Source organism: Pelobates fuscus, chromosome 7 (assembly GCF_036172605.1).
Source record: "Pelobates fuscus isolate aPelFus1 chromosome 7, aPelFus1.pri, whole genome shotgun sequence".
In the NCBI taxonomy this organism is placed as follows: domain Eukaryota; kingdom Metazoa; phylum Chordata; class Amphibia; order Anura; family Pelobatidae; genus Pelobates; species Pelobates fuscus.
Genome location: NC_086323.1, coordinates 19357755 through 19382541, shown reverse-complemented (window position 1 = coordinate 19382541; position 24787 = coordinate 19357755). Strand labels below are relative to the sequence as shown.

Genomic DNA, 24787 nt, shown 5'->3' with positions numbered 1-24787 from the left:
AAAAAAAAGCACAGATTCAGATATCTGTATCAATGTATGATATATCAAGTTTGTTTTAGAACCCGTTTCTTTGTTATAGCCCTATGCTTAGACTGTTCAACTAACAGTATTTGGACTCAGTGTCAAACTAACCCTCCCCATTCCTGTCTAGCTATAGCAGCCAAGGATTCTGGTTTAAATTTACTAAGCCAGCTGATGAGCCCCACATCATATTATCACCAATACATTAAAGGCACGGTCTGTATAATATATGCACAGCTCACACCTTCTCACTCCGTAAAGTGAGAATTAAGCTTTGCTTTCACAGTTTTTGCTGTATGTGCTCAATGTTCTAAATCTGCTTTAAATGTGACCGTTTAGGTTACAATCATACCGTGAATTTTATTCCCTAGTGTGATTTTTTTGAAAAATCAAAAAGCAGCGACAGCCTCATGTATCAGCTACCCTATCCAATGAAATAACTGCTGGGGGCTCTAATTATACAAACTGCCCTCACACCTATCCTACGATACCTCTGATTGAACGCCATCGTTTCAGTTTTGTAGCTTTCACCCACTGATTAACATCATTTGTTCCGTAAGTGGACTACATGTGCCGATTACTTTAAATGGTTTTAAATTCTTGGGTGGGTGTAGATTTAAGTCCATTAGCTATGTACTTGTAATGTTATAGAACATGTGAGGATAACATTTAAATAAACCTTAAATCTACACATTTCTTTTAAGTGCCTGCTGGGATATGTTCCAAACACAAGGAAGTATTTTATTTAAAGCACAACGGTCACCTCAACACCAGTTTTTAATATAAATAATAATAAATTTGAAAAGGAAATGGATTTTTTTTTTTTTTACATATACTCCCAATATATGTTGGCGCTTAAGAATAATAATAAAAAAGGCAAAAACGCAACCTCCTCTTTAATGTATGACAATCTTTCAGCAATACACATGCATGTTGGATCATTGTATTAAAAGGATAGCGTTGAAGTGACCGTTGTCCTTTAATGTGCACTTGCCATGTTTTGTCAATTATTTTTACAAAATCTGACTAGGTTTATGTAATTTTTTTATTTATTTTTTACCAAATACCATGTGTAACTTTTTAAAGTTGATGTACAAATATAGGCACTACTTAATATACACATGTGAATGTTAATTGGCTTCCTTTCCAAGATAGAAAACAGAGAGGAAATATTCTGTCCGAGGCCAATAATGGAATTAAAATGTAACTTTTAATAGCTAGATTAAGAAGCTAGAGTGAAATCTAGCTCTAACAGAATCACACAAAGAAAAAAATCAAAACCAAACAGGGAAGAGGGGAGGAGGGTATACGTGGCTGAATAAAGAATAAAGTAAAGAAAAATATGTACAATATATACAGTGAACAACTGGTAATATATCAAAGGAGTTTCCTACACACGAGGAAATAGACAGCTTGAGAGCTGATAAATAATTGAGGTACAAAGTTGCAGTAACTCTACTAAACTTATCAGGTGGAGACAAAGCCTCTCTATAGTCGGTTACTGCAGAGATTATTACAAATTCAAGATATATGGTAATATTGCCTGTTTTATACTTGGTTACTGCAGAGAGCCTGATGTTTCTGAATATGTGTAAAGTGAAAATCCCAATACCCCAGAATTGCATAGTAATAGGACCCCAAAGACAAACCAGAGGTTAGCTAGTATTGGTATAAAGGTCCACAAATGTCTGTAGATGCACCTTTATTTGCCCTGAAGTATCTATGACCAAGATCTGATAGCACTGGGTAAAAGTAAAAAAAAGTGCAATAGCTAGAGAGAGTCCTGTGCCCTGTAGTTAGGGTTCTATTATTATTCTTAGTTTATTCTTAGTTTTTTCTTAGTTCTGATGAGATCATATGATCTGTGTCCATGGATACAATATAGTATTTTAACGTAATGTCAATCTAGGTAACGAGTACAAAGTATCTCGGTATCGGTTACTGCAAAATAGATCCAATGGGTTTATTGGCGCCCTATTTAAACTTGGTGCCCTAGGGTTTCGGTTACCCCCTGAAGAGCCGCCCACCGGCGAAACGCGCGTCGGGGCTCCTACCATAGATGTCAAACTGCAGACTTGAGTTATCAACTGGTTATCAGACCCCTCATTCTATGCAGTATCCTTCTTAGACGCACTGTCCTATGTTATTCTCATTATCCCACGATTAGATAACGGTTTGTTACTATGTACATTGTTCCTGATATCTTATCTAGCTAGTGTAGCAGATTATGCTCTGATTTAGGTGCCCTTGAACACACAGATTCACTCACCTAGACTAGAAGCCTGTGCAGATATAGCAACCTTCTATACCCATTGGATCTATTTTGCAGTAACCGATACCGAGATACTTTGTACTCATTACCTAGATTGACATTCCATTAAAATACTATATTGTATCCACGGACACAGTGTTCTATTATTATTATTCTTAGGTTTTTAGTTCTGGCTAGTACTCGAGATCAGGCACTTAGGCCAACGTGTCCCTGGAGCTTCTCTATGTAGCTGCACCAGCAGATATTCGACTAACTCTAAGTCACTTGTGACAGTGAGAGATTATATCGTCCCTGCTATCATCTCTAAGTAGAAGATTTTGTTCTGCTTTAGATGCTCTTATAGGCACACCTGCTGATTTGGAATAGACAATATTGCAGGCACTTTAGGTCTGTTTGTATCTACTACAACTACTCTGCTTTACTTGACACCTTATAAAAATGCTACCTCTAGTAATATTCCGGAGAGCTCACATGATCTAACTACCAGGCACAGGACTCTATCTCTAGCTATTGCACTTTTTTTTACTTTTAGCCAGTGCTATCAGATCTTGGTCATAGATACGTCAGGGCAAATAAAGGTGCATCTACAGACATTGTGGACCTTTACACCATTACTAGCTAAACTCTGGTTTGTCTTTGGGGTCCTATTACTATGCAATTCTGGGGTATTGGGATTTTCACTTTACACATATTCAGAGACATCAGGCTCTCTGCAGTAACCGACTATAGAGATGCTTTGTCTCCACCTGATAAGTTTAGTAGAGTTACTGCAACTTTGTACCTCAATTGTTTATCAGCCCACTAGCTGTCTTTTTTCTCGTGTGTAGGAAACTCCTTTGATATATTACCAGTTGTTCACTGTATATATTGTACATATTTTTCTTTACTTTATTCTTCTTCAGCCACGTATACCCTCCTCCCCCCTTCCCGGTTTGGTTTTGATTTTTTCTTTGTGAGATTCCATTAGAGCTAGATTTACTCTAGTTTCTTAATCTATTAAAAGTTACATTTTGATTCCATTATTGGCCTCGGACAGAATATTTCCTGTCGGTTTTCTATAGATCTCTAAGGCTCACCCCCCTAACTGTTCTGTACTTTTGATAACATATATGCTTCCACCACTTTCAGTTTTCCCTTCCAAGATAGCTTGATTAACACCTATGATCAGTTAACTGCAAACATACTGGGCATGAGGGAAGGAGGGGAGAAAAACAAAACCTAAAATAAAATTCTGACACAGCGATACCAAGCCTTTGTAACTATTAAGGTAAAGGTAATGCACGTTGGTTACAGGTCAGATGTTAAATTCTATCCCCTGAGCCGTTTTACTGACCATATATTGACTATATTGACTCAATATAGAGTTTAAGAATGCAGATTCTTAAACTATGGCTTTAAAATAAAAAATATAAAAAGAAACCAGTAAAGGAGCCATGCTGATATTCTGAAGAGAGTGCTAGCCAGTTTAATAAACATGTTAAAATACTCTCACAATAATAATAAAAAAAAATTAAAATAGGAAAAATAAATAAAAACAAGATTCTCAGCCAGGGTCAGTCCACACATTAACCAGAGAGCTGCACATTGGGCTGACACCTGTCTCTTCCACGCAGTGTTCACGACAGAATCCCTGGGGCTTTCTGAGCGCTCGTCAAAGTCAGTCCCCATTTGGAAACAAAGCGCGCCTATGTAATGCAAGAACAAAGACTACCAGATTAGACCAAAATGGTTTTATATCAGGAATAGCCCAAAGGCAGCTGTCCCACTAGCTGTTGTAAAACTACAGCCTCCCACAATGCATTGCCTGTGTTTTGGATGACAAAACATGGGACCGCAGTGTCCATGGTAAGTGAAGCTTACCATGTTGTCTAACCCCAAACTTTTACCTCCTCCTTGTCTGCAGCACTTAAAGTAGTAAGGCATCAGCCCCAATTGCTCACTGATTGACTATCAGGTAAATATGAGCAGTGGGATAAATTCATGTTAATGTGAAACACTCTAACCCAGTAACTTTCAGTGGTTACAGCCAGATTACAGAGAAACCTCTTTTGAAAAAAATATGCAAAAGGAGGATGGAGAGGGAAGGCGTGAGCCTACCAATATTCTATTTACAGCGGCAAAAGTGTATAACACACATAAGCACTCCCTTCCAATAGTATTCTGTACCCGTCGTCCTTACATATTCCAATAATTTAGAATTAAACAGCACTCTCAGGTACTCAGAATAAATATCGATGAGTTGCGATGCCAGCGTGCTCCTTTATGTCTACATTATTAGGAATATCAGCATATATGACTGTGGACAAAAAAAAAAAAAAAAAAAAAAACACTTTTAAACCAGGGTGAAGTTGCTAAATGGGAACTAAAGTGCGAAGAACGGATCTGTCCATGGACATTGGGATGGGAGCATGAAGATTCTGTGCTTTGTACAGATTAGTGTCGGAGTTGATTCTTCCGAGGACAATACAAAATTCATGCATTGACACCGGCTTGGAACACACAGGGCAGCAGAGTTCACTAGGTACCATCCTCTAAGGAAACATGCATGGGGGTATCAGACTGGAGCAATGACCCAAGACACAGCCATTGCATATTCAACATGCATACGTTACACCAAGGCTGTGAAGAATGCAGCCCTCTGGTTGTTGCTCAACTACATTTCCCATGATTCAAAAGAAAGCAAATGAATGGACTGGCATCACCAGAGATGTAGTTTAGTAACAGCTGGAAGGCCACACTTGACAAGCCTGCTTTACATTATGAACTTATGTGCGGTACATTACATTATGCTGAGGTGGTCAACAAGTGCCTGCGTAGAATCCCATCTGTCACTGACGACGCAAAACATGTCTTCCATGCACTTCAAGGCCTCTTGTGCCATTACTGGGTCGCGATCCAGCAAATTCTGCGCAATGCTTAAATATCTAAGCTTGGGATTCCCATATTTTTCCAGCTTCTTTGCAAACTGAAGGAGTCCATCGGGTCTGATGCAGTTGGAGCTAAAAACATGGCAAAACAAAAATACCTTTGAATGAAACAAAACAAATCTCACATTGTAGGTAACAGCTGAAAGCACAGGTCTTGTTATTCATCTGTTAAGTGTGTTCTCTCCAAAACTGGAAGTTCTGGAACAAGTGGAGCAGAAAGACGAATACAAGATGTGACTTATTTATAAATCTGTTCAGTACGTTTTTTGAATATCACTTCTATCTTTGTCAATTTTCAGCATACGGCATGCTGCTCACTTGCATGGTAAGACTGTTGTGAGCTAAACTTGTTAGATTACATTTTTTTTTTTAACTCTTCACGATTGTCTCATTTTTACAATATTACCAAATTAGCTCTAATTGATTATATTAAAATGGACACACATTACTTGTCAATTTTTTTTTTAAAATCAGTAAACACTTTTAAAACAAATATACAAACCAACCTACACCAAGAAACACAGACGTATGTAATAAACATTGATAAACTTACTACCAACTTTAGTCACGTTGCATTATTGGGCACACCTCTCAGCTTAGAGGAGTTTCTTTAGTCTCCCTCAATTTACTAACCCATTTCGGTTTAAAACCAGTCCACTAATGACAGAAATAGTGCATCATTCGCAGCAGCAAAAGTGGATCATTCTCTGAATTAAAACTGATCAGACTCCCTCTCTTGCCCTGTAAGGATGTTGCAAGGTGAAGAGATTTTCTAACCACACATGTGTTGATCTGTCAAAAAAAAAGTTGTTTTCCTGGCACTAGAGCTCCCATTAGTGCCCCACTCCCCATGGCCACGCTTGCATTAGAACAGCCCCAAAAGTTGTCTAACGACCCGGAAGTCCCTCTAATGGCTGTCTGGTAGACAGCCACTAGAGATGGAGTTAATCCACAAAGGTAACTATTGCAGTTAATGAAAAACTGAAATAATTACCTTTCCAGGCTTAAGGGAGCTGGGAATATGCACCCAGACCATTTCAATGACACCTATAATGTCCCTTTAATAATGTCAGTACAACACCAGAAACCCTGAACAGATTGCCTCTCAGAATTATCCATACACACCATTTCCCTAAAATGATATTGTGAGATGGCCCCTCCTTACCCTATACAAGAAGCATGTTATGGTGTATGCAGCTTCCATTTTAGAAACGTGATAAATAATGCTTGCTGCTATCTAGGTGCATACATGGTCAAAGAACAAGTACTAAGGACTATGTATGAAAAACCATCGATAATACCAGATAAAACATTACCTGACATCCAAGTGATGAATCCTCGACAGTGAATCAGGGGCATAGATTTCAGCCATTACAACCAATCCCTCATTTCCTATGGACAAAGACATGGGGCACGATTTAATTACGTCATATAGTTCGTCTAGGCAGCAAGTTATAAACAGCGGTTACCATTTCATACACTAGATGCTTTGAACTTAATTGGGTTATGTATCCCAAAGAGAGGATTATAGATCAATGCAATGGGTGAGTCCAATCAATTATTCAACGCACAGAAACACAAACACACGTATGGTTATTAGATTGTCTCGAGGACAAGGTGATACAGAGAGAGACACACAACTTCGTGTGAGGCAAATATTTTAACATTTCTACATTGAAACACATAACACTTGTTTGTTACTTGCCATTTGGAGGGGTTCCAGTCTACTTGGAAGCACATTTGAACTTTAAATAAGACCTCACTTTATTATTAATTATTTGCACCAGTAAATGGATAGAAGTGACTAAAACGTTAATACTAAAGTATTTGCTATAAAATAAATAGAAAATCTTGTGAAACCAATTAAATTTTTGAGAGCTATTTGAATATCGGTGGTGAATAATGCACAATAAAACAATCAGGAGAGTAAAAATAAATGAGTACCAAGACGATTCCCACAGAGCTTCAGAACCTTTAAACATTTATTTTTTTTCAATGCTCCGGCAAACTGAGTGAAGAAATCCACAGTTGTTCTCTCAAACAGCCGACAGAACGATAATCGGAGATCTATAAAACAAAACAAGACGGTGTTTGTAACCAAGAGGTAGGCAGGTAACGGTGATGCATGATCAGCTTATATGAATGATCTGCATGCCCCATGAAACTCGGCAATTGGCAGAGTATCAAGGAAAAAGGTTATTCACAGGTACACGGGATAAGACGAAAAAAAAAATAAAAAATTTTTTAAAAAGCCAGCCAGAATTCTCCTATAAGAAGAAAACAAACCAAAAAAAAAAAACACACCCCTGACCATTTATACTTTACCTTCAATTTTGGTATTTTCTAAGAACCACACAAGTTCCTTTTGTGCATCGATCAGCTTTATGTCATGCAAGTTTAACTTCTTCAGCGCAGTGTTGTGTTCTATGGATACACAGAAAGCAATAATACATAGTTAGTTACATAGTTACAACGCTGAAAAGAGACTTGTGTCCATCAAGTTCAGCCTTGCTCACATTTGTTTTTTGCTCTTGATCCAAAAGAAGGCAAAAAAAACGGCAAAAGTTTGAAGCACAATTTTGCAACAAGCTAGGAAAAAAATTATTTTGACCCCAGAATGGCAGTCAGATTTATCCTTGGATCAAGCAGTTATTACCCTACATTGAAAGATTATATCCTTGAATATTCTGTTTTTTCAAGTATGCATCTAGTAGCTGAACATCTGTATGGACTCTGATAAAACCACTTCTTCAGGCAGAGAATTCCACATCCTTATTGTTCTTACAGTAAAAAATATGTAAACCTAGATTACTCCACTTAATCCAATGTCAAACGGACACCTCGGCTCGGGTGATCTAGGAGGTCTTGATCACATTACATGGTAGAGACCTCGGCAAATAAAACAATTTGTGCAAGCCATGCTTACTCATAGCGAGTGTTACCTGAGAATGTGCGCAGCAAGGTTTTTATGAGGTCATTATTCGGAAATGTGGAATTGTCCAACGAGAGCTCCAACAATGAGGTAGAGGCTTGCAATAAGGATACCAGACGTTCACTATGCAACGGGTCCTGGGGAAATCTTAGATCCAACTGCTTTAGCTGGTTTTCTGCAAAGACACATACACACATCAATTGCGTTCCCCAACTTAGTGGCTTTGAATATTTTTGTACAGAAAAAAAAAAAAAAAAAAGAAAGAAAGGGCCAAATCCAGCCTGAATTGTCCCTTTAAAGACTTTTACTTGGAGTACACGTGACAAACCTTTGAATTCGGATACAGTCATGGATTCCTTGAACATTTCAATACTGCTGGGATTCTCCATGTCATAGCTTAGAGACATTATCTGGAGGCGAGGGAAGCTGGAAAGTATCATTTGAGACAGGTGAATAGTTGGGATGAACGCTGTAAAATCACTCAGGGATATTGCTTGGAGGCTGCACTCCGGATGGTTGGAGAGATTGGCAAGCGAACCTATCACCATGGCAATATTTGCACCTATATCTGAAGGGAGGAGTAGAAACAGAGGAAAGAAGGAAGAAAAAAAAAAAATTAAAATTAAACTCAAACCTTCAAAAAGATAAAAACCGTCACTGCTTACATTGATTAGAGCGGTGGACCCTTGTTCTAGCACTGTGAAGGATGCACAATTCTAATATACACATTATTTATAATAACAGAGGGTAGCTCAATGTAAAGAAAAATTGAGTTTATAAAATTTTATATATATACACACACACACACACACACACACACACACACACACTGTTAAATAAAAAAAATATAAATAAAAAAACCTTAAAGTTAAGGGAGGTATTATAGATTGTGGAATGTTACCTCCATACAATGTTATGGTAAAAGGACCATTCACTCCTCTGGACAGTTTTTTTTATGTATGGTGGTTTGGTTTTTTCAATGTATGAGATTTGTAGAAGATCATTGACCGAGGGAAACGGTTCTCCCATTTGTAAAAATCAAATATAAGTTAGCTGGGTCCACTCTGGTATTTTGAACAGGTTTTCATCCTGGGCGCATGCCAGGGGTGCTTCGACATTTTGGGCCTCTTGAAGTACACACGAGGCAGGAAGCATGTTCAGTTTTTTAATCCAGTGTGTCCATTCCTTATTCTAGAATCTAGATTATAATTTTCAAGAGCATTTTTCTAAAATTGCGTGACAATGCAACCATGAAGGGCACCTTGTAGACCTACTTTATTTCATGTACATTTTTAATATATGCATGTTAAAAAGGGAGTGATAACATCATGCATGCGTAATGTCTGGATCATTGAATCCAATGTACACGTTATTTTTAATCTCTGACTATTGTGTTGACGATTTCCAGTGCCCTCACTCATGGAGGCAGGGATCGGCTCTCATCAGTGCTAGCACTTGTTTAGAGACACAATTACTGCACATCAGAAAAGGAGACGCAGGCACATTATTACACTTCAAATACACGTAGGTATGTATGCATGCTAGTAATTGTGCACAGGCTTGAAAGTGTGTGTGTGTGTGTGTGTGTGTGTCTGTTCTAAAGATCTCAAAAATACTGATTGAAGAAAAATAAATAAAACCACAAACCCAACAGAAAACTACCCACAACAATGAAAGTTAATAAATACCATTGTAAGCCAGCGTGAGTCTTTCCAGAGACACCCATGTTTGGAGCAGGACGCACAGCGAGTGGCAGGCCGCCTGACTCAAGCTGATGTTGTGCAAGTTTAGAGTTCTGACACTTCGAAGGTAATGGGCACCTTCAAGATATGGTATAGTAACGTTTCTGTTTTTAAAGGTAATAATTGTCCTCTTAACGGGCACTGCTCCCAAGTTTACCACCTCCCCAGCAGAGCTTTCTTTGTGTAAATCATTTAAGTCCTCAGCATTACCTTCCCCCTTAGGAGCACTGAAAATGAAGTCATACAAGTCATCTTGTTTAGAGTCAACATCGTCCTGTAAGTCTGAACCAGATTTAAGATCTTCCTTTGAGGTAGATGCTACTTTACTGCCCACAGCAGGCATAGGCAGTGTAGGGTCCATAGAATTGTCAGCACACTTGGTGTTAGAAACATCTATGGCAACATTCTGACTGATGTTAAGGGGCTGCAGGCTTAACAAGGCACTTTGGCTAACCACCTCCTCTTCTATGCAATGCACTCTGGAGACACGTGCAGTACATGCAGTCTGTAAAGGATGTGCCCCAAGTCTGGGATCATGGGCATTCTTCAAATAATCACGGGATGGGCTATTTGAACAGATTGTACATGGTGGGTCTCCATACTGCCAAAACCCAGCACTGATACTTAAAATGATTTCCAACAGCTTACTGTCCGGAGCAGGCCAGGAAAGTAGAGCCAACTTGTTCACTTGTCCATGATGGATGAGACGGTGTAGAACGATCTTCAAAAATCGCATGCCAACGTCATCAGACGATCGGAGATGTAGCAGTTTCAGGGTTTCAACAGACTCTGAGAGGCAGTCCAGTACTCCAGGTGAGAGCTTCGACACCCCCGGCTGCCTATTGGTCATAGTAAACTCCTTTACATGCCGTGAGCTGAAGAACAAAGGGGAACATCTCTTGTCATCCAGGCGCCCGTCCACAGAAACATCGACAACACCACGCAGCACGTTGTGAAATAAGGCTTCCATGAATTTATTCCGCCAGCATTTCACAGACTGTAATTGAGAGACAACACTGACATTACTGATATGTTACAAAGAAAAACTATGCATTTTCTTCTTTCAATTGTATTACATCCTAAATTGCAGTAGAAATGTTTGGGGGCGGGACTATAGTAAATTAACATTTTGAAAGCCGTTTTTACAACACATTGATTAGGGTTTTTTCTTATCCTGCTAAAAGGGAGACTCAATGCTGGAGAAGATACCGCTTCTATTGGCATTCTTTACAAGATGCAAAATACTCACTTGTACCTTGCAGGGATGTTTGTGGAGACCTCCTGGGTCAATACTGATCCTCCTTTAGTTTTAACAGAATACGAACTGAAGAAGTAACATTTCATAGTGCTCTCCAGAGTATGCATCAAGAAATGGTGTAATGATTCAACTGAATCACCACTTGGTCTCTCTGGCATTTAAATTTATCCATCTGAAACTCTTATCTTATAACTTACAATGAGGAGTAATTTTATACAATTAATACAAGTTTTACGAAGGACCTTGGAAATCAGCTTTCAGTTCAGAAACTGAAGCATTTAAAGAGGCAATGGTACCAAAACCACTTTGTCTTAAGTAAATATGGGGCACGGATGCTACCCATTCAAATGAAGACCGTGCCATTTCTGAGAAACACCGCTGTTTACATTTTGCCATTTTAAAGCCTCTTGTTGCCGTCAGACAGAGCAGATAATCTTGGGAATATTATAAGAAGTTTGCTGGAAAATATTGCTGAATTAGTACAATGTTAATGTGCCTGGCAATACAATTGGGGAGACTAAGAGGTAATAAACGATAGTAAAGGTAAATTGTGTGTTGAGACAGATCCTGATGTCCGCCAGGCACAGCTTGCGTAAGAAAACACCTATACCTTTTCCAATTGAAGGCGTCCAAAAGGTAGGAATTGACATGTCTCCTGACGATTCATCAAGTACACTAAAGCCACCAACACCTAGTACATCAGAGGCAGAGAGATAAGTCAACATGCGAACAAATACAAAAAAAATTAAATTAAAATCCAGTCCTTATTAGAGAACTAAAAACGGTAACCCCATTTATCCATAGAGAAGAATAGAGTGCAAGAATGCAACTTATTCTGAATAATCCCACCGCCGTGGTAGCACATACACTGGTATCTGGCACCCTCCGTTGTATGTAGTGTTATCTTTATGTACGCTTGCTCATTTATGGTTTTGAAGGTTGGGGAGTAATTGGGCCACCTGTCAGCCTGTCTGTGGTTTAACTGTTTTACTTAATAATTACCCAAACATTTTCTGACAATAAGGTCACTGTATCTTTAATAATTTTTACTTTATAACAAAGAAAGAAGCATAATATAAACCAGATTTATCACAAAAGGAGACACTTGGCAGTCCACTACCAATGTTTGGCAATATGGCATGTTACTAGATCAGCACTTTCAATTTTGCTAGATTATTTAATTTAGATGTCTGCTTAAGAGTAAGCACCACATGGGCGTGAAATGTGTTAAGGGACAAATAAATTAAAAATAGATCACTACATGGTATTGTAATGTGGTCTGGGCGTCTCGATGCAGTCCCTTTACTCGGACATTGTACAGCAATGGTGGATTACAAAAAATGGCATGTTACATTTTGCTTTAAGAACACCTCATGGCTTTCAGTCTGAAAAACTTTAGAGGCACCTCCTCCATTTTTCAAAGTCTTTCATGTTGGCATCATCCCATCAGCACTAGGACTCTATGCTTCTCTGAGATGAGGTTTAGCAGTGTTTAGACTGGTGCAACAGAGCAACGCACTATGCACAGTAGGGAACACAATGACTCTGTGGCGAAGCACTGGATTAGGCTGAAGATCATCCGAGTATTAATGGCACAGTACGTGGGTGGCTGCTCATGTCCCCAGTGATGGGGAAAGCTTTTTAGAAAGGATTTCCCTCTTACCTGTGTCCCTGCCGGCCTCCGGGATTCCGAAAGCCAATCCAGTCATCATTCATTGGCTGTGGGCATTAGCTGACCGCTGATGATTGGCACACTGAGCAGAAAAATGTGCACAGAATTGACATTAGTCAATGACAACTTATGACGCTGCCGGAAGTGGAGTTGGCCAACGCCTTTTATTTGCATGCATATGGACTTTTATTCGGCACCAAATAAAAGCGATAAATGTAAAAAATAAAAAATATATATATAAAAAAAAAAAATGTAAAAAATAAAAATGTAAAATATTACACTTTAATCACAGCGTGTGTTTACATGTAAATGAAGACATTGTTTGAGACCTGAGGGGGGACTAACGAAGAGCAAGCTACAGAGTTTCTCTAAGTTTTTTCCTGTTCTCTGAGTTCTCGTACTCCGTGTTTTTGTTTCGTTTATGGGCACAAAATATCACTTACTCCGTTAAAACACTGAGTGCAGGAGACCCCTGTATTAAAGACCTACTCCAGCCTCTGTGACCATTTCTGTTTTCAGAGAAGCATTTGATTGGACTTCAGAGAGAGAGAGAGAGAAAAAGTGAAGCGGCATCAAAGAAACTTAACCAGAGCTGGATTACTGTTAAGTTTACTCTTATTTTTAAGCTTTTATACTTTTTTTTTGGACCAAGCTGCTAGTGCTTAATAGGGAATTCTAAAATAAAAGGTTAAATTGTAACAATTGTTTTGTTTCTACGTTTATTTTCTTTTTAATGCAATATGGAGTTGAAATAAGGGCTGGCAAGCATGACTCATTTAGAACATGGCAGGAAGTATCCTTTCATTTTGTTTCCTGAATATTTAAAAATGAACCCGCTTTGGATGATTTTTCTTTTGTACTCTTTAGATAACTAGAAACTGTCTGAAAGTGGAATGAAAAGTACCGGTAATTTTAAAAAGTATTACTGAAGTCAGCAATAGGTTCATTAGAATACACAGCCTAGTGATACAGTAAAGGACCACTAAAGTCACCCAGGGCAACAAATCTCAGTAAACTGGCTTCTGTGCAGTGTTTCAGTCACTAACAATGCAGAGGTAAAACGTTTACCTTGTAGTGTTAAGGACATCGTTAGTGGCTGTTACACTAACAGCCACTGGAGGCGCTTCCGCAGCAATGACTGAGTAAACCTACGTCACAGGACGTTGCCGTCCCGATAGGAAAGTATTAATTCAATGAATTCCTGTGGGGAAGCTTGCATGCGCATCAAGTCCCCAATGCTCATCTGTGAGTAGGATTGAATTAGACCATACCTCCTCCATAACGTTGCAGGTAGAAGATATAAATTAAGGTATATTTATGGCACAAAAAAGGGGGGACAGGTCAATAACTAGGGACAGGGACACTAAATTGTTAGGAACACCTCAGTGTTCATTAAAAAAGGGTTACCCCAAGCTGTCTGACCACTTCAGTGATTTAAAGTGGTCATGGTGGATTTAATAGCAATACACTGAACACACAGTTTAATGCACCTGCTGCGGGAGATCTAAATTTGTCTCTGACCACATAATTGGGGCTTCATAACCCAGTCTGAAATAAAAAGCTCCAGGCTGGCTAATGTGAGTCGTGCAGATTTGGCATCTCATCAGCATGCACACTTTTTTTGCCCCATAAAATAAATAAAAACTATAGTAAGAAAACCAGCATTCTACCTTAAAAATATTAGCCTTGGTGCTTCCCCTATATAACTCTAAACACACACATGCCATTAAATGGAAAATAGGAGCATTGGTAGGTATTTGCAATCCAAACAATCGTTTCTTTTAGTCTGTGAAGTGTTACATACAAGATCAATGTTTCGGCCTCGCCTGGGAATCAAGACCTGAGATTCATTAGAGTATATCGAAAAACAGCTTGCAAAAGCTGCAGATCTCATCTTCAGTCTTTGAAAGCCCTCCCCTTCAAACCCTGCCCAGACTTTCTGCATCTGTCCAATCACAGATTTTCCAATGCAGCTCAAAGAGTAGTCTCGGCAAAGGCAGGTGCTCTGGGCAATTGGGGCCTCTTGAGTTTACCTTCACTGAATTAAATGACCAGGAAGTAACAGGACCAGCTGTCTGGTTGACAGCCAGGGGTGTGTAACAAGGGTAATTTATACAGGTGTCAATTTCTATTGAGATCTGCATTTTTGTATAAGTTCTTCAGAGGTCTGGAGTGTTCCTTTTAATAACGGCACATCTTTTAACAACTTCTTTTATTTGGGAGCTCCTGGTTTTCTACCTTACAAAAAGAAGCAATGATTCAGGTGCTACTAGCTAGCTTGCCTATAGTCACACTTGCTTTTTCAGGAATTAAGAAGTTACTATACAGGTTTGTATTGAAGACGATACAAGTACCAGGATTTGCCAAGAAAACACAGACACTTTCTGGTCAGTGGAGAACAAATGGTTTTCAAGCACATGGTTATCAAAGGGAGATTATATTTTATTTTCATTATTTTTTTATTTTATTTTTTTGAATGCAGCCTACTCCAGCATAGAGGGCCCATCTAAAATGAATTTAATTTAAATGTATGCATTAATTTACGAAATCTGATTTTCACATTGCTCTGCAAACAGTTTTACAGTAATTTGCATTGCGTTTAAAGTAAATAAAACTGAAAAGATTAGCTCTTGGGAATATGGAATAGTTTCCCAATATCACAATCATAAATAAACGGAATGCACTTTTTAGAATGATTCACTACATGCCAATATATTGAATCAGGAGTAGGCAATCTTTGGCACTCCAGGGGTTTTGGACTACATCTCCCATAAGGCTCATGTAGCTAGAATGCTGGTAAAGCGTCAAGGTAAATGTTATCCACAACATTCGGAGTGCCGAAGGTTGACAACTCTTGTATCAGATGTTTCTTAAAGGGTTATTCAGTAAAGTAAGAACTGCTTGGAATTCAAAGTGAATTTCTAATGTATTTTTTAAAAATTGCTATTTTGGTTTACATTTTGAAATTCCCTTGCAGTTCCCCGCAATTTTCACTTTGGTGAATAACTCTGTTAGTGTCCAAAGAAAGCACGCAGTCTTCAATCAAGCTTTCCTTTTCCATCAAGCTTTCTACAAGAGTTTTGACGGTCGGAAAAGCTGGTTATAAATTTGATGCTTACATTAATATCACAAACCAATAGATTTTAGCTTTTAATTGGTGTTTTGGGAAACTGAGCAACTCACCACACAATCTGGCCGTCCACCTTTCATGATCTCTGTCCAGTACTTACGCCAGAGATGCTGCGTTGAAAGACCTACAGAATTAAATAATCAGGAAAAAAAGAGAAATCGGTGAAGGCATAATCAAAGACTAGAGAAATTATGTGGGAAAAAAAAAATAATTAAAAAACCACTAATGCAAACGTGACCAATATAAAGAGAAATATTTCAAGGGCTCCTCGTAAGTTCACAAGTCCTAGAGCCCTTCTAACGGTTAGATTATTGGGGAAGGGGCAGCGGTCGAGCAGGGAAGGACCAGTTATCTGTTGCATCCTGCAGTTATTTCCTTTTTCAGACTTGTATCACCATGACCAATGGTTAATGACAGAATATCTGAATTATTTAACTATTCCAGCCGTCAGTAAAGCTCAACATGAATCTGTATTGAAGGATCACTATAGGGTCAGGAACACAAACATGTATTCCTGACCCTATAGTGTTAACACCACCATCTAGCCCCACTGGATCCCTCATGCCTCCATAAATATAGTAAAAAAAAAAAATCTTACTGTATTCAAGCCTGAAGCTGTAAAGCTGCATGCTGTTAGACTCAGAAAAACAGGCAGTCTGCTGACATGTGGTAGCCTGATCCAATCACAGTGCTTCCCCATAGGATTGGCTGAGACTGACAAAGAGGCAGATCAGGGGCAGAGCCAGCACAATTCAAACACAGCCCTGGCCAATCAGCATCTCATCATAGAGATGAATTGAATCAATGAATCTCTATGAGGAAAGTTCAGTGTCTGCATGCAGAGGGAGGAGACACTAAATGTTTGGATACATTTTAGGCATCCATGACCCAGGAAGGATCTCTAACAGCCATCTGAGGAGTGGCCAGTGAAGTTATTACTAGGCTGTAATGTAAACACTGCATTTTCTCTAAAAAGACAGTGTTTATAGCAAAAAGCCTGAAGGTAATGATTCTACTCACCAGAACAAATTCAAGAAGATGTAGATGTTCTGGTGACTATAGTGTCCCTTTAAGAAGCTCTGTTCAGGAAGGCAGGAAAAACAGGACTAAATACACACACCCTATAAAACCATATATACCACCTGTGCAGTGGCCAGCAGATCCTGCACGTTGGGAGGTGGGGTTTCCAGGGATCGGATTTTTTGTTCCAGCACATCCCAGACAAGCTCAATCGGATTAAGATCTGGGGAACTTGGAAGGCAAGGCAACACCTTGAATTCTTTGTAATGTTCCTCAAACCATTCCTGAACAATCTGTGCAGTGTGACAGGATGGCACTATCCTGCTGAAAGTGGCCATTGCAATTAGGGAACATCATTGCCATGAAAGGATTCACGTGGCCTGCAACAATCCTGAAGTAAGTGGGACGTGTCAAATGCATGCCAGAACCTTCTTCCATTGCTTCATGGTCCAGTTTCGATGCTCATGTCCCCACTGAAGGTGCTTTTGGCAGTGAACAATGTCAATGGCATTTTGAAGGGCTAGGCTAAACCTTGGGCGCCCGTGATCCAAACACCAGTTGTCCATCCTTGCACCACTTTTGGTAGATAGTAACTAACCACTGCATACCGGGAACAACCCACATGCAGTTTTGGAGATGCTCTGACAAAGCCATCGCTATTTGGACACTGTCAAAGTCACTCAGATCTTTTCTCCTTTCACAAGATAAAATTAAAGTACCGACTGTCCACTTGCTGCCTAATGTATCCCACCCCCAGACATATTGCCATTGTAATAATATAAACAATGTTATTCACTTCACCCATCAGCGGCTTTATTGTTGTTGATGATTAGTGTATGCATTACCAGTAATAAACATTGATATAAAGCCAAAGCAAACATACCTTTCTTGACTGCAGCCTGTTCTATTCTTTCCAGATGGTAAATATTCAGCAGCGGCAAAACTCCCTGCAGTATCACAGCCGGCAAATCTAGAAAACAAAAAAAACAACTTAGTGTTGAAATGTGTCTGACAGGGCCATAACAGTGGATAATGCAGTGAAGATGGAAGTTATAGCTGTGCAGTACTGAGTTAGTATAACATTAGATTTAAACCAAAGAAAACATGAAAAAAAAAAAAAAAAAAAAGATATAACACATTGCATTAAACCTGTGCACAGTCTAAAGACCATGTGTGCTGCTACAAGCTAAATGAATTACAAACACAGAGTAGCAGAAATTCCCTACTACGGTTTTGTCAGAACTTCCAATCCTCCATCTCTATGTGTATCTTAAAATCCGCATTCAGCTTTGCAAGTTCTCAGGTCAACCAAATGTCCATCAAAGAAGGTGCACACCTCTAGAATTCTAGTAAACTTACAAGTCAAATACAGCTTCATATAAGGGGAAGGGACACAGAAACACGCAAAGCGTCTTGTGCGCAACTGCGCACTTATTTGAAGGCATTTGCATTAGGCATTTCTAGAACATAGATTTTGAGTTAGTACATTTTTTATAATATAATATTTTATATATTTTTAAAATATTTTTAAAATATTTTTTAAATATTATATTTACATTTTTATATTAATATCTTTTCTTCTAGGATGTTTCCTCTCCCTTCCACATCCCCCTGAGTTACATTTCTTCTATTTTATATATGATGTTTTATATGTACCTATATTAACAAATATTTTGTATTTTATATTTCTATTCCGATTTATTTATTCACAGCTTACTCAATTTGTTTATTTACTCTACTATATTATTGTATTATTTGTTTGGGCAAATGCCCTCTTTCAATATGAACATTTTCTGTAGTCAATTCCACCATGCCCGAGTGTGGAACGCATGGTGGAACACAAATACATCACATGACCGCATCCAACCGGAAGTCACATGTTTTTTAAATGGAAAGAAAAAAAAAAAAAAAAAAAAAGAAAAGAGAAAATTTTTTTTTTTTTTTTTTTTTTTTTTTTTTTTTTCCAAAACCGGAAGTGATATGGCTGGCGGGATTTCTCAAGCACAGCTGGATGCAGTTGGACTTATCAAGGGGGCTATTTAAGCCCTGAAGGTTCTCCAGGAATTTAGCACTGAGGAAGGCCCTATCTAGGGCTGAAACGCGTTTGCACTTTACTGGGACTTTCATTTGGCGGTATTGTTATTTTGTGTATATGCTGTGGTGCTTTGCTGCTTTTAATTTTGGCCATTATTGCAGTACCATACCACGCTGTATTTTATACATATATCTGCCTATTTTTGTCCTATATTATTAATATTTTAATATAATATTTTATCAATTAATAAACCCTTATTTACTCTTGAATTCGTGGAGTCTGGGTCTTCAACTGAAAATTATCGAAAGCCTGAATAGGCACCCGAGAGCGAAGTACATAGAGCCTAAGAGGCTCCATCCTTGTGAGTTCAATCCTCATATGATACAATTGTTTGTTTTTACCTATATGGAAAACACTATGTATGTCTCATTTGTTTTACAGATGTAACCACCATATCTATATCTGCAATAGGTGGTATATCCTTTTTACTCTGTATATTTTTCTAAGTGGGTGTGAATTATTTTAATTGTTTCATTAAACCAAAGAAAACATGAAAAAAAAAAAAAAAAAAAAGATATAACACATTGCATTAAACCTGTGCACAGTCTAAAGACCATGTGTGCTGCTACAAGCTAAATGAATTACAAACACAGAGTAGCAGAAATTCCCTACTACGGTTTTGTCAGAACTTCCAATCCTCCATCTCTATGTGTATCTTAAAATCCGCATTCAGCTTTGCAAGTTCTCAGGTCAACCAAATGTCCATCAAAGAAGGTGCACACCTCTAGAATTCTAGTAAACTTACAAGTCAAATACAGCTTCATATAAGGGGAAGGGACACAGAAACACGCAAAGCGTCTTGTGCGCAACTGCGCACTTATTTGAAGGCATTTGCATTAGGCATTTCTGTGCTCCTCCATTTATATGGGGATGTATTTGTTTTATGAGATTGAATAAACGTGGATTTTACCAGCATTCTGGAAGAGCACCGTTTCTGTGATGGAAATTCAGTAGTTTCTCTAAATATCCAATTGCCCCCACTGGATCCCCTGGATGTGCTGCCACTGCCCGGCCCGTTCCTAGGGGTCTCACTGAAGGAGGGTTTGCTGCGGCGAGTGACTTTTAAGAATGGCAAGTTACAGAGAACTTGAAAATGTGGAGCCATGCATTAAACTATTCCATATATTGTATTCAATTGGCCTTGCTGTATTTGTGCAATGGTATCTTGATTCAAGCTGTTTGCAAGTTACCCCCCAACAATCCAAAACCCCTAAATTCACTTTTAAATAACATGTCTCACGGTCACTCCGTGTAAACTCACTTATCCAACTCCTTCTATAGAACAATAGGACAGATTGTATCACTTTGTATATATTTTTGATGATTCATTGTGTTTACTACAATGTGTCAGCCCTTACCAAGCGAATTTACATCTAAATAAGAGTAACTAAGACAATGGAGCAAGAACAGAGGTGCCTAACCAATACCCAGCTGTATTACAATTCCCATATTCTAATCTATTCCAGAAATTGGCCAAAAGCTAATCAAGGAAGACGTAATACAATGGCAGATAAAGAATTTGAGGAAATATAGTCCACCCATTAATAGGAGTGGCATAAGAGTCTTAACCCCTGAGCTGAGAGCTTTCAAGTTGAGCAAAAGAAGACTTAAGACAACTGGATGATAAAATAGACAACAGAGGTTGGGTATAGACACATTATGTAAATCCTCAAACAGGACTTGTCGTGATAGTGCCCTTTTATATTTAAAATTAAACCTTTGTCCTGTGTGAATAGGGTGATGTTTTGCCTAGGCACACGGGCTCTTATGGGAACAGCACAATTAAGTTCACCTCCATGCTGTAAGTGTAAGGTGTGACTATAAATGTATTTGTGGTGTGGTGGGTACATAACCAACAAAGACAAGATGGAATTGTCCTACTGCCCTGTGTTAATGTTAATCCCAAACATGTTAACGAACGGAGCATTTGCTTAAAGGCTTCAATATGTTACTGCATTACAAATTAACTTCTTCTTTATATGCCATTGTCCATTTAACATACTTATATGAAAACCTAACATACGGATGATATTAAAGATTTACATTTTTTCTTTGTCTCATTACATGTCAAATTATTTCTGGAATAGAAAAATTATATTTTTGGGCGTTTTTGCTCTAGTGTTAGAGCTTTATGGACAATTGCCATGAGGTTGTTTAAACACATTGTAAAAAGTGCAGAGAAAACTGAACTGCTGTATGGTAATTAAAACAGATTTTGAAAAGGGGGGAAAAAATGCACCTCTGCTAGGGCCACGGACTTCTCATAGTCATAGATTTTGTAGTTCAGTGTTTACGGTATTTCAATGATTGCAGAGTTTGTTTGCATGTGAAGCAAGACCACTATTGTAGATACTAAACCAAAAGTATAGATTGTAGGAGAAAATGTACTTGAAAAACAATGGCAATATCCTATATATCTTCTAAGAACACTACAAACACCATAACCACTACAGTCCACGTTAGTAACTATGGTGTCAGAAGTAACCAAGCACCGACCCATGGTAACAAGTCGAATTGTTTTAGTATGGTCTGACAACGTACCTGGCTTCCTCAGGCACCCTCTCTGCATTCCATTTTCTCATGCAGGAGAAGCCAGAGGGCTGTATATAATTAAAGCAAAGATCTATGCGCAACAGAGCGTCAGTTGAGCACACTCAGCCAATGAGTTCGTAATGGGATGCATGGAATAGCCTCCCAATGCTTTCCTATGGGAATTAAATGTGCATTGACTGAGATCATCCAGTTGTCAGCCAAAGTGAAGAGCACACTTTTGTTACTTCAAAATGAGAAAGAGAACGTATTTGTTTTACTGCTGTGCAATAGCATACATTCACAATGTCAGTCCAATTACAAAACTTTAATTTCCCCGCTTCCATATCTGCACACTATGTTGGCGTGATATGAAAGCGTGTCTAGTGACATGTGTACCCCCCAGTGACCCTTTCTTGTCCTTCTTGCAGAGCTGCACACATGGTGCTGGAGATAGAGAAAGTCCTGGCAGGGGAGCCAGAGGAGGTGATGGCAGGGGGCTGGCTGAGGATTGTGGGTAATGCAGTCTGTGTGAGAGGAGGGTATAGCCTGGCCTGCTGCCATCTCACACTCTCTATGGCATTATGGGGCTGGTATAGAATTTTTTTCAGGGCTGCTTTTCATTCCCAGTCCGGCCCTGATTGCAAATATGGTTCCCTCATATACATAAAAAATGTATTTTTATTTTTTTTAAAGGAAGGTAAACGAAAGCAATTTGTACATAATCATAATTTGCTAAATCCTCACTGAAATAAGAGCCACAGGCTCAAATGAACTCAACCACAGTTATATATTTAAGCATGCCATACCCTACACTTTGTGGAGTACACTGTCACAATATCTACCCTACTCTCCTCCTCAGGAAACAGACAAATCACTACAGCCCACTAATAGACATTAATTAAAAGCCCAATGTTATGCAAAACAGGACATTGTATCATAATGATAGTGTTATGCAAATTGAAATGGCCTTAAAAATATATACACATGTAACTGGACTACAACCACCATAATTCTCTGGCAGGCTAAGCCTAAAGATTGGCTGTGGGTCGCAGATATTCAGATTTAATATACAATACCAAATTAATGTTAAATGTTCAACAACATACATTCCCGTCCACTTGGAGGAGCTGGGTCTTCTTATTCACTGGTGAATGTTACCTGGCCTCCAGGTTAGTCCATGTTAAACGAAATGCTTATGATTATTATTACGGATCTTGCCCCAGTCAGTTCATGTTAAATGAAGTGGCTATTGACATAGTTATTGCTATTATAATTGCTGCTGTTACCCCGCACGTCCTGCTCCAGGCGGTCCTGGTTAAAGTGGCCCTCAGTATATTATTATATATTATTATTATTCTCACCCCACACCTCCTGCTCCAGGCGGTCCTGGTTAAAGTGGCTCTCAGTATATAGTTATTATTATAATAGTTATTATTATTACCCCACATGTCCTGCTCCAGGCGGTCCATGTTGAAGTGTCTCTCAATATATATTTATTAATAGTTATTATTATTATTTATTATTGCTAATCTCACCCCACACGTCCTGCTCCAGACGGTCCTGGTTAAAGTGTCTCAGTATATATTATTATTCTCACCCCACACGTCCTACTCCAGCCAGTCCATGTTGAAGTGGCTCTCAGTATATATTATATTATTATTATTATTATTATTCTCACCCCACACCTCCTGCTCCAGGCGGTCCTGGTTAAAGTGTCTCTCAGTATATATTATTATTATTCTCACCCCACACGTCCTGCTCCAGGCGGTCCTGGTTAAAGTGTCTCTCAGTATATATTATTATTATTTATTATTCTCACCCCACACGTCCTGCTCCAGCCAGTCCATTTTGAAGTGGCTCTCAGTGTATATATTATATTATTATTATTATTATTATTCTCACCCCACACCTCCTGCTCCAAGCAGTCCATGTTGAAGTATCTCTCAGTGTATATATTATATTATATTATTATTATTAATTATTATTATTATTTATGATTCTCACCCCACACGTCCTGCTCCAGGCGGTCCATGTTGGCACTCACCACCCGGGCACACAGGTTGAACAAGGTGGGCGACCCTCTTCCATCTTCCGCCGATCTCCGCACGGCCTGAGTCCTCCTCCTCGCGGGGATATGCAGCATCATGGAGGGGAACCGAAACCTCGATCGACAGACAAGTCAAGAGGGAACCGCAACCGGCGAGCCGAGCGCACTGATCAGGAATTGAAGGGGGAGGCCATCTTGAGTGAGTCAACGGGCACTCTGCTGGTCACGTGACTGACAAAAGGAAGCGCGCTCAGGCGGCCATCTTGAGAAGGTCAAATTAGTAAAAACATTTATTTTCTTTTTTTTAAATAGTCTCTTGGGACTAAAAATCAATAAGTTTGGCCACTCCCTAATTTAGAGTCCATAAATATCCAATAAGACTTTTGTTAAATAAATATTTAATTTAAAAAAAAAAAGTGAGAATTCCTGTCATAGCACTGTGTTCATGGTAGCCCCAATCACCCCACAACTCAGGGTATCACTAGCTGGGAAGAATTGCTCTGAGGGATTTTCAAGAAAGTGAGAATTTAAAAGTGAATTTCAAATTTAAAGTCAGATTAGCCAAAGCGGAGTCATTTTGTAACTCAGCTTTGGCTCCAGTCCTGGCATTAGATTTGAAACTCACTTTGAATTCTCACTTTAGTGAATAACCCTGAAAATATCAATGGGAAGAATGTTTTCCTGTAAAAAGGTGTGTTTTCAGTGTCTTATTATGTGGCAAACCTATAGGATTACACGAGTACTGAGAGAAAACGTATAACACGTCCCTGAAATAACTTTCCATTATAATTTCTCTAAATTAGAAAACAAAAACATATGTAGACGATTATCTTGAACTATTGTATGAAATGACACGTGCCGGTTAATGGCAATTACTTTCCTTATAAAGCCTTGTGTGTCTGAGCATCAGGTATAAAATGTAGCATTGATATACACGCGCTCATTTACAGACACTTTAATTTTAAACATGCCTAAACATGTATTTCTAGGTTCTGATTATTCCTTTCACTATAAAGCAATGTGTTGCTGTGTCTGAGCGTGTAACAGAGCTCCACAGCAATAATGTGTCTTTAAAAGAACTCTATAGTGGCAGGAATACAAACATGTATTCTTGACACCATAGTGCTGGTGTGGCTATT

At 38.8% G+C, this 24787-nt stretch overlaps 1 protein-coding gene across 3 annotated transcripts in view; it reads right to left on the bottom strand.

The window, feature by feature from the left end:
* The window catches only part of LRRC41 (leucine rich repeat containing 41), a 30010-nt gene extending 6103 nt beyond the window's left edge, over positions 1-23907 (bottom strand). The window contains exons 1-11 of one of the 3 annotated variants that reach the window (XM_063427757.1): positions 23606-23907; positions 17858-17944; positions 16008-16078; positions 9841-10891; positions 8481-8720; positions 8163-8327; positions 7546-7644; positions 7165-7287; positions 6537-6612; positions 5077-5292; positions 3325-3978 (exon numbers count right to left, since the gene is read on the bottom strand). In XM_063427757.1, coding sequence (XP_063283827.1) covers positions 3951-3978; positions 5077-5292; positions 6537-6612; positions 7165-7287; positions 7546-7644; positions 8163-8327; positions 8481-8720; positions 9841-10891; positions 16008-16078; positions 17858-17944; positions 23606-23747 — 2298 coding nt within the window. In that variant the 5' untranslated portion in view covers positions 23748-23907 and the 3' untranslated portion in view covers positions 3325-3950. Of the gene's footprint in view, positions 1-3324; positions 3979-5076; positions 5293-6536; positions 6613-7164; positions 7288-7545; positions 7645-8162; positions 8328-8480; positions 8721-9840; positions 10892-16007; positions 16079-17857; positions 17945-22707; positions 22791-23605 lie in introns of those variants that run through there. The other 2 variants (XM_063427756.1, XM_063427758.1) reach the window with 2 other exon arrangements.
* Positions 23908-24787: the final 880 nt, after the last annotated feature.